General features: G+C 35.6%; 1 protein-coding gene across 3 annotated transcripts in view; it reads right to left on the bottom strand.

The window, feature by feature from the left end:
• Positions 1-1411: 1411 nt before the first annotated feature.
• The window catches only part of LOC123549620 (anamorsin homolog), a 33775-nt gene continuing 22050 nt past the window's right edge, over positions 1412-13136 (bottom strand). For all 3 annotated transcript variants that reach the window (XM_053545122.1, XM_053545121.1, XM_053545123.1), the window contains exons 3-7: positions 10199-10428; positions 9095-9251; positions 5335-5481; positions 4812-4939; positions 1412-3124 (exon numbers count right to left, since the gene is read on the bottom strand). In XM_053545122.1, coding sequence (XP_053401097.1) covers positions 3011-3124; positions 4812-4939; positions 5335-5481; positions 9095-9251; positions 10199-10428 — 776 coding nt within the window. In that variant the 3' untranslated portion in view covers positions 1412-3010. The remainder of the gene's footprint in view (positions 3125-4811; positions 4940-5334; positions 5482-9094; positions 9252-10198; positions 10429-13136) is intronic.

The following is a 13136-nucleotide window of genomic DNA, read 5'->3' as shown; positions in this document are numbered from 1 at the left end:
AAAGTGAATTAAGTGATGTCTCAAAGTCACATCAGAACATTATCAACAACAGCTGTCTCCATAGGACGACACATGTCCCCGATGGCACTTTGAATGAATAGTTATGGCCAATGTTAGAGTTTAGGACCTTTGACCTATGGAGCTGGGTCTTGCGCGCGACACGTCGTCTTACTGTGTCACACATTCATGCATAGTTATTTTAAAATCCATGCATGAATGACAAAGATATGGACTGGACACGCCCATCAATGCACTATCATGAAAAATGACCTTTAACATCTAAGTGTGACCTTGACCTTTGAGCTACGGACATGGGTCTTGCGCGTGACACGTTGTCTTACTGTGGTACACATTCATGCCAAGTTATTTGAAAATCCATCCATCGATGACAAAGATATGGACCGGACATGCCCATCAATGCACTATCCTTTAACGTTTTAGTGTGACCTTGACCTTTGAGCTACGGACCTGGGTCTTGCGCGCGACATGTCATCTTACTGTGGTACACATTCATGCTAATTTATTTGAAAATCCATCCATCGATGACAAAGATATGGACCGGACACGCCCATCAATGCACTATCCTTTAACGTCTAAGTGTGACCTTGACCTTTGAGCTACGGACCTGGGTCTTGCGCACGACACGTCGTCTTACTGTGGTACACATTTATGCCAAGTTATTTGAAAATCCATCCATCCATGACAAAGATATGGACCGGACATGCCCATCAATGCACAATCCTTTAATGTCTAAGTGTGACCTTGACCTTTGAGCTATGGACCTGGGTCTTGCGCGCGACATGTCGTCTTACTGTAGTACACATTCATGCCAAGTTATTTGAAAATCCATCCATCGATGACAAAGATATGGACTGGACATGCCCATCAATGCAGTATCCTTTAATGTCTAAGTGTGACCTTGACCTTTGAACTATGGACCTGGGTCTTGCGCGACACACGTCATCTTACTGTGGTACACATTCATGCCAAGTCATTTGAAAATCCATCAATCCATGACAAAGATATGGACCAGACACGAAAATTGCGGACAGACCGACAGACTGACAGACTGACAGACAAGACGGTTCAAAAACTATATGCCTCCCTTCGGGGGCATAATATCCAAGTTACTGAAGTACAAAAGGACACAAAATAAAGAATTCAAAGGTTTGTCTGGCTTTATTAACAGGTTTCATAACAAATATCATTTTCTTAGGATTAAAGCCTTTATCCTGTAAACAAACGAAATGCTTTCACATTATGTCTTAAAAAGAATCTGTCTTAAAAGTATTCTTTTCTTAAACATGCAGTCTCTCAACCAGGTCAAAGGTCAATCATAGGCATTCCATAAGGTTATAATAATGGTCAATCACAGATGCACTACTGGGTAAAAAGATGATAAAATTAGCAGTCAGTATTTATAATTTATTTGTTACCACAGTTTTACAAATAATTAGCACACTGATAAAAATAAACATATTTGCAAGACAATAGAAACTAAATAAAAACAAGTTTTTCAACATTTTTATATCTCTATTTTGAAGAAGACAAACTTACAAAAACATACCTTTTCAGTAGAAGGAAAATATTTTTTTTTATTTTAATTTAAATGATGCAACAATCTTTAACAGGAATGGCAATTTAGTTCAACTTTTCCTGATTGCAGATCATATGAAAATGCTGGAGCTGCAATTTTGTTTTTCAGGTTCTCATTTTCACTTCTGTTTTTTTTTCTAGCAAACATGTTTTGACATTTGATCACATGATCAGATTATGCTTTTCTTAATAGCTTAGAGAGAAGTCAATTTCCAGAAATATACTTCATGACTTTCTGCACTTATTATCGCAAAAATTGGAAATTGCCAATAAAAATCATTTGTATGCATTTCTTATTTGCTTTGCTTTGGAAGTAGCTAGTCTAACATGTAAAGTACGATAACATTGATGTAATTTATACACAGGACACCATTTTTATCATGAAAATCTGAACAATTAATGATCTTCTGGCAGCTACTGTCTCTAAAATAACATGAATTTTTATACTGGGGTTCAAAAGTTAACACCTATTTACCTTATCCCAGGCCCACAATGTTTTCCTGGCAAATTGAAAATAGTTCTACATCATGTCTAAGTATAACAGCATATATTTGATTCACACACTAAATGCCATTGTAAATAAGGAAATTACACATTTAATAACAAAACGTTTCTCTTTAATTCTTTACCTTCATATCGGAAATGAAAGGTAGAATAAGAATAAAAAGCAATGTTACTTTTCAGTAAAAAAAACCCTCTATATTCATAAAGTCATATTTTGTATTTATTTTTGTGTGTAACAAAGTATTCTAGATCTGAAAATTGCGTCACTTTACGGAAGGAAACTGATAATCACTGCTGACAAGATTGGCTGATATCTCTGCAAGCCATTTACAAAATCTGTCTTGAAATTTTTTGTCACCAACACGTAACTTGACAGTACGTTTCCGAAAGGCATGATCCACATAATTCTTGTCACAAATTCAACAAAATAACAGCAATACATAGAAATTTTGATTAATTTAAGAAAATTTTGTTTCAATCAGTTCAATTTATAACATAATATTCATCATAATGTAACTTGTAACAGATATATACAGTCAAACTTTGTTTGCTCAAACTCAATCGGACCTGCAAAATTTGTTCGAGTTATCAGTAGTTTGAGCCATCGATCATTATACATTATACAAGGATTTCGCCAGAACCTGATGATGAGTTCCAATTATCAGAGTTCAAGCGAACAAAGTTTGCAATGAAAAAATAAAGAGACAATTTTTTTCAAACATACACCTGATTTTGATAGTCAAAAGTTTGTGTTTTTTCCATGAAATTACAAGCTCACAATTTTACAATTAAAATATGATTGTGACTATGGTGCTGATTGATATTCTCTAATTAAAACAGATGATCTGCCAACACAGATGTTCGCTGTTCCTATCACTCCACTCAATCGCTTCATTACGATGTCTGTTTGTTATCTATCAGCCTGTAACTGTCTGTTTGACAAGGTGATTTTCTCTCCCGCTTTAAATGCTGGCATACCCAAATAAGGACAACTTGAACAACGGAATGCATCTCCCAAGTAACACTGCAAACAGAATGTTAACGTTACAAGCATTTATAGACACTATAGTTTCCTTACATACTTACATGATGGTCAACACTGAAACACTAAATTATTAAAATATTTACACAATTTGAAAACATATTCTCATTTATTACTTGTGTCTTTTAATGGCTAAAACAAACATTTCAGACACAGCTGGTACGGTGCTGATGAAACTCATTCTGCTTAGGTCAAAGGAGCTTATACATTTGTAAGTGCTGAAAGGCCTATATGGCGGCTGAGTAGTTAAAAGATTCTACCCTGCAATCGACCCTTGCTCTTCACAATTCTAAAGCAGCGCTTGGGCCAACTTTACCCATTTAAGTTCAAACAATAAATGCATTTGCTAAATATTCATGAATTCACAATGGTACATCTTGCACAGAAAATAGGTACAACTGGATTGTAACAGTACAAATACTGTGCAACTTCTATATACTGGTATGTTTTTTGCAAATATCTGCTTGACTTTTACATTTTTACCAACAAACCATGACAGTGTGTCAAAAACAAGGATGACGCCAGTTCTAAAAGGTCAAGGACATGCTAAGAGGTCAAGCTGAGAACATTCCCAGAAACACGTAGAAATGTATGAGGCATTGTCGTATATGTGACTTGATAATTGTTCACTACATAATTATCTTTTTTTACATGCTTATACCTGCATGATTATTAATTCTTCTATTTCTTTAATTATTAAAATAACACAGATGCTGCTCACTGCAGACCTGGAGTGGTCTTCTGCGCATGTCCGAAAGTGATTATCAATCGGAGTGCAGAACAAAAATATGCAAATTATTGCATGTCCTCAGGCATTTAGTGTATAATATACTGAATAATGGATGGGATTACCAAGGATTACCATGGTTACAAAATATACACATTAAAGACAATTATTATTTAAATTCGGTATATACTGGAGTCTTGTTATTTATTACAGGCACTCCAGGTGTTTTTTTAGTCACAAATAACACTAACTCAAGTTCCCTTGGCTTAAAGCATGGTGAGAAAGGAAGAGCTGCACACATGTCAATATCTCCATAGTCGCAGCTTAACATTTATATTGAATAAGGAATTAGTTTCACTGGAGTCCAAAACATTGTTTAACCCTTATCATGCTGGACATGATTAATTTACCCTTTGCACCAGTGCAGATTATGATCAGTCTGCACATCTGTGCTGTCTGATCGTGATCTGACCTGTTCGCCATTCAGTCAGTATCTTTTTGGTATGCACCCATTTTAACAGTTAATGGTTTTGTCCAAATTGAAAACTGGACAAGTTCATTATAGAAATTTAGCAGGTAAGGGTTAAGATGTATTAGTGATTTGGACAGACAAACAAATGTCAGACATGTATGCATTAACCAATGTTTCCTTGACCTGACCTTGTAAAACACCAACTCATAATGTTTACCATTTGTGTTTTGTTTCATAGGAATCTCTGTTAATGTTTAAGTAATAGCTAATAACCAAAGACCTTTGCACAGAACTGACTTACAAACTGTTACGGTGGGATTACTACATGCTTTCCGCTGAAGCATAAATATAGTCACATTAACACTTAGTTGGTGTGCACAGACAGATTATGTATAAATACTTAAGTGTTGAATAAACAAAAAGTGTAAGACATCTCTGTTTATTGTAAAATGAAAAAACAAAATACTTACACTACCACATGCTGACGTTGCTGTTTTTGGCTTTGACTTAGCTGCCTCAGCATCCAATTCCTCTGCCAGACCACAAGTACAATTTTTGCAGGCTTTTTTCTTCTTGTCTGCACCTGTCCCACAGTCAGCTAAAGTGTGGAAAAGCACACCATTTAACAAGAGCTGTCTGTAACAGCCAATGCCTGTCTATTCAAATTATTGTCCCAGAAGCAGGAATATTACCCTGAATGTTAAAATATCTATAGAGTTTCAATCCATTATCTGCATTATTTTTAGCAATACTAACTTGTGTGCAAAACTTTGACCAGAAGTTTTTAAGCTTAAAAGGGACATAATTTTGCAAAATACAAGTCAGAGTTATGGGACTTGATGCTATGACCTAGTTTTATAAACCCCCCAAAAACCATGTGAATTTCAATTCAATATTTGCATTAGTTTTGGAGATACAGTGGAACATTCATAATCTGAACCCCTCTAATCCGGTAAATAAAGTAAAGTAATAAAGTTGCAGTACGAAGCTAACCTTTCAATGAAGCAGGATCTGGTCTTTTCAAGTCATCTTCATCTAAAAGTTCATCTTCATTAACTAAATCTACATCATCATCGGCCATATCCATAGCTGACAACTTCCACACAGCCGCTGTCTTCTCACTTGACCCAACAGCGCTATCTGCAATGTGTGTGCATTTTGAATATTCTAACATGACCCAATTTATTTCCCTATAAAACAAAGAAGACTGAATCCATGTGTTATTCTGCAATACATGTACTGTTTGTATGTCACAATTATTATGTTCCGATGATGACAAAATTCCTTTGCATCTGAACTCAAAACAATGATTTTATTCAATGACAGCTGTATTATTTCTTAATATAAACTATGACCACTCCCTGTACATGTATATATGCAATATAAAATGCAACAAAAGAATAACATTATATAAGCATAAAAAACAATAACATCCATCGTACATGTAAAAGTCAAGTCCATGCCCCAAATTTATTCCTGTATGGCCACTGTAACACACTAAATGACCAGCAGTAAAATACTGTCCAGCTTTCAAACAGAATGAATACAGTATTGTAATGATTTATTATTACTGGTATTATAACTGTCTCACTACAAACTTTTTGGTCTATTATACATGCATATTGGGGCATTTTTTCTGGTCTTACTAGAGGGAATCCTAAACAAAACCTAAAATGCACAACTTCCTATACTGAACATCATTCCTATAAAATTTCATGACACTTTCTTAAACTAGAGCTATCACTAAAGGTGATTAATGTACCCCCACCCCCCGCATGTACTGACACAGTACATTGCCATGTTTCCAAGTTTATTATTAAATTCTCAGTACGTACATAGCATAAACATGAGATTCACATTCTAATAAATAACAATAATAATAAAGACACATGATCAATAGAGGACAAGTCTTATTCAAAAAAGTGAAGGAATAATAATTAAGTAAAAACATTGTTCCATGATTAAATGGGGGTCAAATTAGTGTCACCAAATGGTGTTAATGTGGACAGGGATGTTAATTAATAGAATTTGCAGCAGATGTGTCATTTTATGGAATTTATATTTATATGTGTTCAGGAGATTAGGCACACACAAGATTGCATAATTATGCAGAATCTATGTATATAGTACTGTAAAAAAGTCAAAGTCCCGTAACTCTGCAAAAATATTTTCTGAAAGAACCTAACATGCACCATGCACAACTACTGTTGTTGCTGATCACTTGTGTTAAGTTTCATTTAATTGTGTCCATGGGTTCAGGAGATTAGGCGCGAACAAGATTGTGTCTTTATATATAGTATAGTAACAAACAAGAAACGCGGCAATGCCACGAAACCAGGTTTTCAACACTTTTCATAAGAATAAACAAGAGTGCCAGAATGTCACAATATAAATTTCTTTACTCTAGCACATGTATTTGCAGATGTAATTTTAATTTTGTGGTTGTTTAGTAATCATTGTAATTCTTTTGTTTTTCTAAGTCCACAAAAAAACTCCTTACCAGGTAGAGATACCTTAAAATACACCTAAAATTAGAAAGTAACAACTATGTAGTACCACAGAAAAGTGATCTTGGTTTTTCCCTACGGTCAATTATAAAAAAGTTACAATATAAGTTATTTATGGTAACAACTAAGGGAAGTTAATCTTAAAAAAAAAAAAAAAAAAAAAAAAAAATACAAAAAAAAAAATTGTAAGTCCACACAGAAATCCTTACCAGGTAGAGATTGGTCAAAATACAACTCAAAATTGGATGTAACATGCATGTTGTACTACAGAAAAGTGGTCTCGATTTTTCCCTACGTCTAGTAATGAAAAAGTTACAATATAAGCTATTTATAGTAACAACAAAGGGAAGTAATTCTAAAGAAGGGAACTGCACAAGACACTTCGTCTCATGATGGTGTATAATTGTGCCAAGTTACATCAAAATCCCTCTATGCATGAAGAAGATATGCTCCGGACAAAGTTTTCATTCTTGTATCCTTTGACCTCCAAGTGTGACCTTGACCTTAGACCTAGGGACCTGGTTCTTGCGCATGACACTCCGTCTCATGATGGTGAACAATTGTGCAAACTTTCATCAAAATCCCTCCATGCATGTAGAAGATATGCTAACCCTAACCCTAACCTAACCCTAACCCTATTTTTAGTAACAATGACCTTGACCTTGATCCCAGAAACCCCAAAATCAATCCCAAGCTACAACTTTATATAAGTTTTCTATACACCAAGTTTCATCATGAGAGCTCATTCCTAAGTTAAGTTATTGACTGGAAACCCTTTTTCTATTTTAAATAACAGTGACCTTGACCCCAGAAACCCCAAAATCAATCCCAGCCTTTGTCTTGATATAAGCTACATACAAACCAAGTTTTATTCAAATATCTTTACCGAAACAAAAGTTATTGACCGGAAACCCTTTTTCTATTTTAAGTAACAGTGACCTTGACCTTGACCCCAGAAACCCCAAAATCAATCCCAGCCTTTGTCTTGATATAAGCTACACACATACCAAGTTTGATTCAAATATCTTTACCGAAACAAAAGTTATTGACCGGAAACACCAGTTTGACGCCGCCGCCCGCCCGCCCGCCCGACCGACATCTACCCCAATCAAATAACTCTGATTAACAAAAGTCCCATAACTAAGCACTTTTTTTCCTGAAAAAATCTAACATGCCCCATGCACAACTACTGTTGTTGTTGATCACTTGTGTGAAGTTTCCTTAAATTGTGTCAAGAAACTTCACCTTAAATTGTGTCAAGAGGATAAGGAGAGATGGTGCACAAGATTGTGTCTATGGACAGACAGACAACCTGAAACCAGTACACCCCCACTTACAACTTTGTTGTTCGGGGGGTACAATAATTTAGACATAAGTGCCACATGGTAATTTGGGACAGGACAGACAAGGGCAAATTCATGGACCCACATACTAAAAGTAAGAGAATTTGAAACTGCAGAAAACAAAAATATTATTAAATTAATTGTAAGGGCCATAACTCCCTTAACAAGAGTTGTCTTATGACAGTGCGCTTGACGTTTTGAAGCCCTTCCACCTAATACTAGCTCACATACAAAAGCTTTAGCAAAAATTTTGAAAACGGGGCATAATTTTGTTAAAATGTAAGCCAAAGTTATTTTTTCACCCCAAGATGCTTTAATGTGTGGAAAATCTGAAAACATTTGGTCATGTAATTCATGAGAAACATAATTACACGCACAACTGTCACAAAATTTCTATGTTAAAAAGGGGCATAATTTTGACAAAATAAAAGCTAGAGTTATGTTACTTGCTGCATGAAGTCATTTTATAATGCCAATGACAAGTGTGAATTCTGAAACCATTTGGCCAAGTAGTTTCTGAGAAACGTACTTACATGCAAAACTTTAACCTAAAATTCTGAATTTAAAAGGAGCATAATTTTGACAAAATAAAAGCTAGAGTTAACTTATGTTACTTGCCATATGAGGTCATCTCATAATGCCAAAGACACGAGTTAAATTTGAAAGCATTTAGTCTTGTGGTTTCTGAGAAAACTGCTTACATGCAAAAACTTTAACCTTTTGTGATGCTGATGCCGACAGGAAAGAGATTAATTACAAAAGCTCTATAATTTCAAAAAAATATTTTGGTAAGGATCGGCATCATTAACATCATTTTCAGTAGAATAAAATATTTATGTTTTCCAGTATCATTGGGCTGTCAGATATACAGATTACATATTCCATAAACATAACTGTTTTTACCTGTTTTCTTTTTACCAAAGGATATTTTAAGCTGTGATGAAGCCCCTACTTCATAGCTTGGTTTATTTGCTATAAACTGGATGAGACACACATCATTTGTTTTGTGTTGTTTTACAAGATCTTGCTTGGAATCATCTGACAGAGAAATGACCTTTGGCTGCAAAAACAGTAATACATTATATGCATGGTTTTACAGTATCATTATCAAGGATTACACTACACGAACTGTCCATCCATACAATGTATTTGAAAACAAGGAATCGGCAAAACCGAATGATGCTCCCAAATGCATGTGCTTGTCCCAATATGGCAAATAATGTACTAGAAACCTCAAGTTATGCTCCTGACAATCCTTATTTTGTATCATAAAGGGAAATAATTCAAAAACTAGGTAAGGTAGAGTTATGATTCTTTGACAATGCACTATGTCTCAATGGCCTCTATGATTATGTGAAGTTTCAATTAAATGCCATTAATGCTTTTCAAGTTATACTCTGGACAAAAGTGTAACAGACAGACAGACAGATGGAAGGATGGACAAAGCAGCAACTACATGCTCACCCTTCGGGGAGCATAATAAAGCTCAAGGTAAAACTAGCAAATTGTATCTCTATCTGATCAATGTCTGTACAGACATAAGCAATATAAGTGACTAAGTAGAATCAAGACTTTACACATGATTTAGTGACACCTAAAATGATCAGCAGTCACAACAGTTCACATTTTTTTGAGTTCCTCTCTGTGTTCACTTAAGCTGTATGTCATAAAACTGTTCTGACTTCCTTTAAATTCTCCAGTATTTTGCATCTGAACTAGCCAACAATTTTAAAGCAAACGAACATATATTTATTTGAGATGCACGGACAAAAACAGATAACTTAGACAAATACTGTTTAACTGTAACAAAATGACATATTGTAATACTGTTTTCCCCATTTCGACTGCACAGAAATATAAGGTCTTAGGTCTTTAGAATTGATATAGCCCTTATGACCTTTGATTTCTTAGGCATCAACTTCCCTTCTTCCAACTTTTGATGAAATTATATGGAAGCTATCTACATGTACATCTAAGTGTGCTAGAGTGAATGACTTGTTATCTTACCTGTGATATATTTACAAATCCAGACAGTTTCAAAACTGAAGTAGTTTTATCTGTCATTTTCATTTTGTTTTCATCACTAGAAGCTCCTGTGACAACCTGACCTAGATACAACTTTCCATCAGGCTTCAGTATACGACACAGTTCTGCGAGTGTGTCCGAGTTATGTAGACTAGCACTGGGGTCTAGCAGACCTGATACTGCTATATCAAAAGTTGATGATGGGTGGTTTGCTGAAATCATCAAATCAAACATGACAATTAAAAATCATCACAATAAACAATCACCAATTAATGTTGCAATAAATCATGGATGTTGGCTGCATATCCTAACTGTACTTTCATTTATTATCAATAGAAAGCAATCCAGGGTCGCAGTGGCCTTGAGAAAATAACAGCATGTGTTTTTAACAATGAAAAAATACACACAAAATGTAGTTGCAAAAACTGAAGAACTGAAGCAGGCTTGCCCACATGTTTCTCATTATAACCAAAACAAGAGATCACAGAGTGATCTTGGCGCCCACCAATGTGCCATTTTTGAGTGTTCCAAATTTCAAGACTTACTGACTACCTCAAGGTCAAATTTCATTTCCGTACACAACACTGTGCATGTGGTCCTAATTCGAAAGCTGTAGCTTGAGAAATGTGAAAGTAGGTCACTAGGTCAATGTCAAGGTCAAAGTTTTTTACGGTACACAATCCTATGCATGTGGTCTAAATTTGAAGCCTGTAGCTACAGAAATGTGAAAGTAGGTCACTAGGTCAATCTTAAGGTCAAAGTTCATTTCGGTACACAAAACTATGCGTGTGGTCCAAATTTGAAGGCTGTAGCTTGAGAAATGTAAAAGTAGGTCACTAGGTCAAAATCAAGGTCAAATTCTATTTCGGAATACAAAACTATGCATGTGGTCCAAATTTGAAGCCTGTACCTTCAAAAATGTGAAAGTAGGTCACTAGGTCAATGTAAAGGTCAAAGTTCATTTCGGTACACAAAACTATGCATGTGGTCCAAATTTGAAGGCTGTAGCTTGAGAAATGTAAAAGTAGGTCACTAGGTCAAAATCAAGATCAAATTTTATTTCGGAATACAAAACTATGCATGTGGTCCAAATTTGAAGCCTGTACCTTAAAAATGTGAAAGTAGGTCACTAGGTCAATGTAAAGGTCAAAGTTTATTTCGGTACAAAAAACTATGCATGTGGTCCAAATTTGAAGGCTGCAGCTTGAGAAATGTGAAAGTAGGTCACTAGGTCAAAATCAATGTCAAATTTCATTTTGAAACACGGAACTATGCATATGGTCCAAATTTGACGCCTGTACCTTCAAAAATGTGAAAGTAGGTCACTAGGTCAAAATCAATGTCAAAGTTTTTTCCAGTGCACAAAACTATGCATGTGGTCCAAATTTGAAGGCTGTAGCTACAGAAATGTGAAAGTAGGTCACTAGGTCAAAATCAAGGTCAACTCATGTCAAGGTTCATCTTGCCATTCAAAAATATACATGTGGTCCAAATTTGAAGGCTGTAGCTACAGAAATGTGAAAGTAGGTCACTAGGTCAAAATCAAGGTCAACTCATGTCAAGGTTCATCTTGCCACTCAAAAATATACATGTGGTCCAAATTTGAATGTTGTAGTTATTGACAAGAACATTTTAAAAGCTTTTCCCTATATAAGTCTATATAAACCATGTGACCCCCGGGGCGGGGCCATTTTTGATCCTAGGGCGAGAATTTGAACAAACTTGGTAGAGAACCACTAGATGATGCTACGTTACAAGTATCAAAGCCTTAGGCTTTGTGGTTTGGACAAGAAGATTTTCAAAGTTTTTCCTTATGTAAGTCTATGTAAACCATATGACCCCCAGGGCGGGGCCATATTTGACCCTAGGGGTATAATATGAACAATCTTAGTTGAAGACCACTAGATGATGTCACATACAAAATATCAAAGCCCTAGGCCCTGTGGTTTTGGACAAGGGGTTATTCAAAGATTTTCCCTATATAAGTCATTATAAACTATGTGACCCCCAGGGCGGGGCCATATTTGACCCCAGAGAAATAATTTGAATCATCTTGGTAGAGGATCACTAGATGATGCTTCAAACCAAATATCAAAGCCCTAGGCTCCGTGGTTTTGGATAAGAAGGTTTTCAAAGTTTTTCCCTATATCAATCTATGTAAAATATATAAATAAACAAAGGGCCATAACTTACTCATAAATTGTTGAACCAGTCTGATTTTCAGCGGGACACAACTAGGGTACCAATACATCATTCTGACAAAGTTTGGTCAAAATACCCCCAGTAGTTTCTGAGGAGATGCGATAACGAGAAATTGTTAACGGACGGACGGACGGAATGACGGACGGACGGACCACGGACGCAGAGTGATTTTAATAGCCCACCATCTGATGATGGTGGGCTAAAAAAGAAAAAACAACAACAAAGAGTTTGAAATTTTACTTTTTTCAAACTAATATACATACTTGCACTGTCAACAAAACACCGTCTAACATCAACTGCATTGCCTTTTCACGATATTATATTAATAGCAATAATGGCAATCGGTGACAAATTGTTGTCACTGACAATGCATCCATGTATGCTTTCAATCACTGAATCATCAACCTAGTGTGCAATCTGTTATCATTTCACTTCAACATTCTACATTATATTACATTACATTATAATAATATGAGTATCTTAACCATGTTGTTTGTTGGTTTGTTTTGCTGGGCTTTTAGTCACATCAACACAGTTCAGGTAATTCAGCAAACTTCCATCTTTAAGGTGAAGGAAGACCTTAGGTGCCTCTCCTGGCAATATATCAGACACAGGTGAGAATCTGTGTAGAACCACTGATTATCTGAAAGCCAGATGGACAGCTTCCTCACAAAAAAGAAATTATTCCAAGTGAGGTGTACACGGACAGCCTTACAGG

Source organism: Mercenaria mercenaria, chromosome 6 (assembly GCF_021730395.1).
Source record: "Mercenaria mercenaria strain notata chromosome 6, MADL_Memer_1, whole genome shotgun sequence".
In the NCBI taxonomy this organism is placed as follows: Eukaryota; Metazoa; Mollusca; class Bivalvia; order Venerida; family Veneridae; genus Mercenaria; species Mercenaria mercenaria.
The sequence above is the reverse complement of the archived record's forward strand: the minus strand, read 5'-3'. Positions and strand labels throughout refer to the sequence as shown.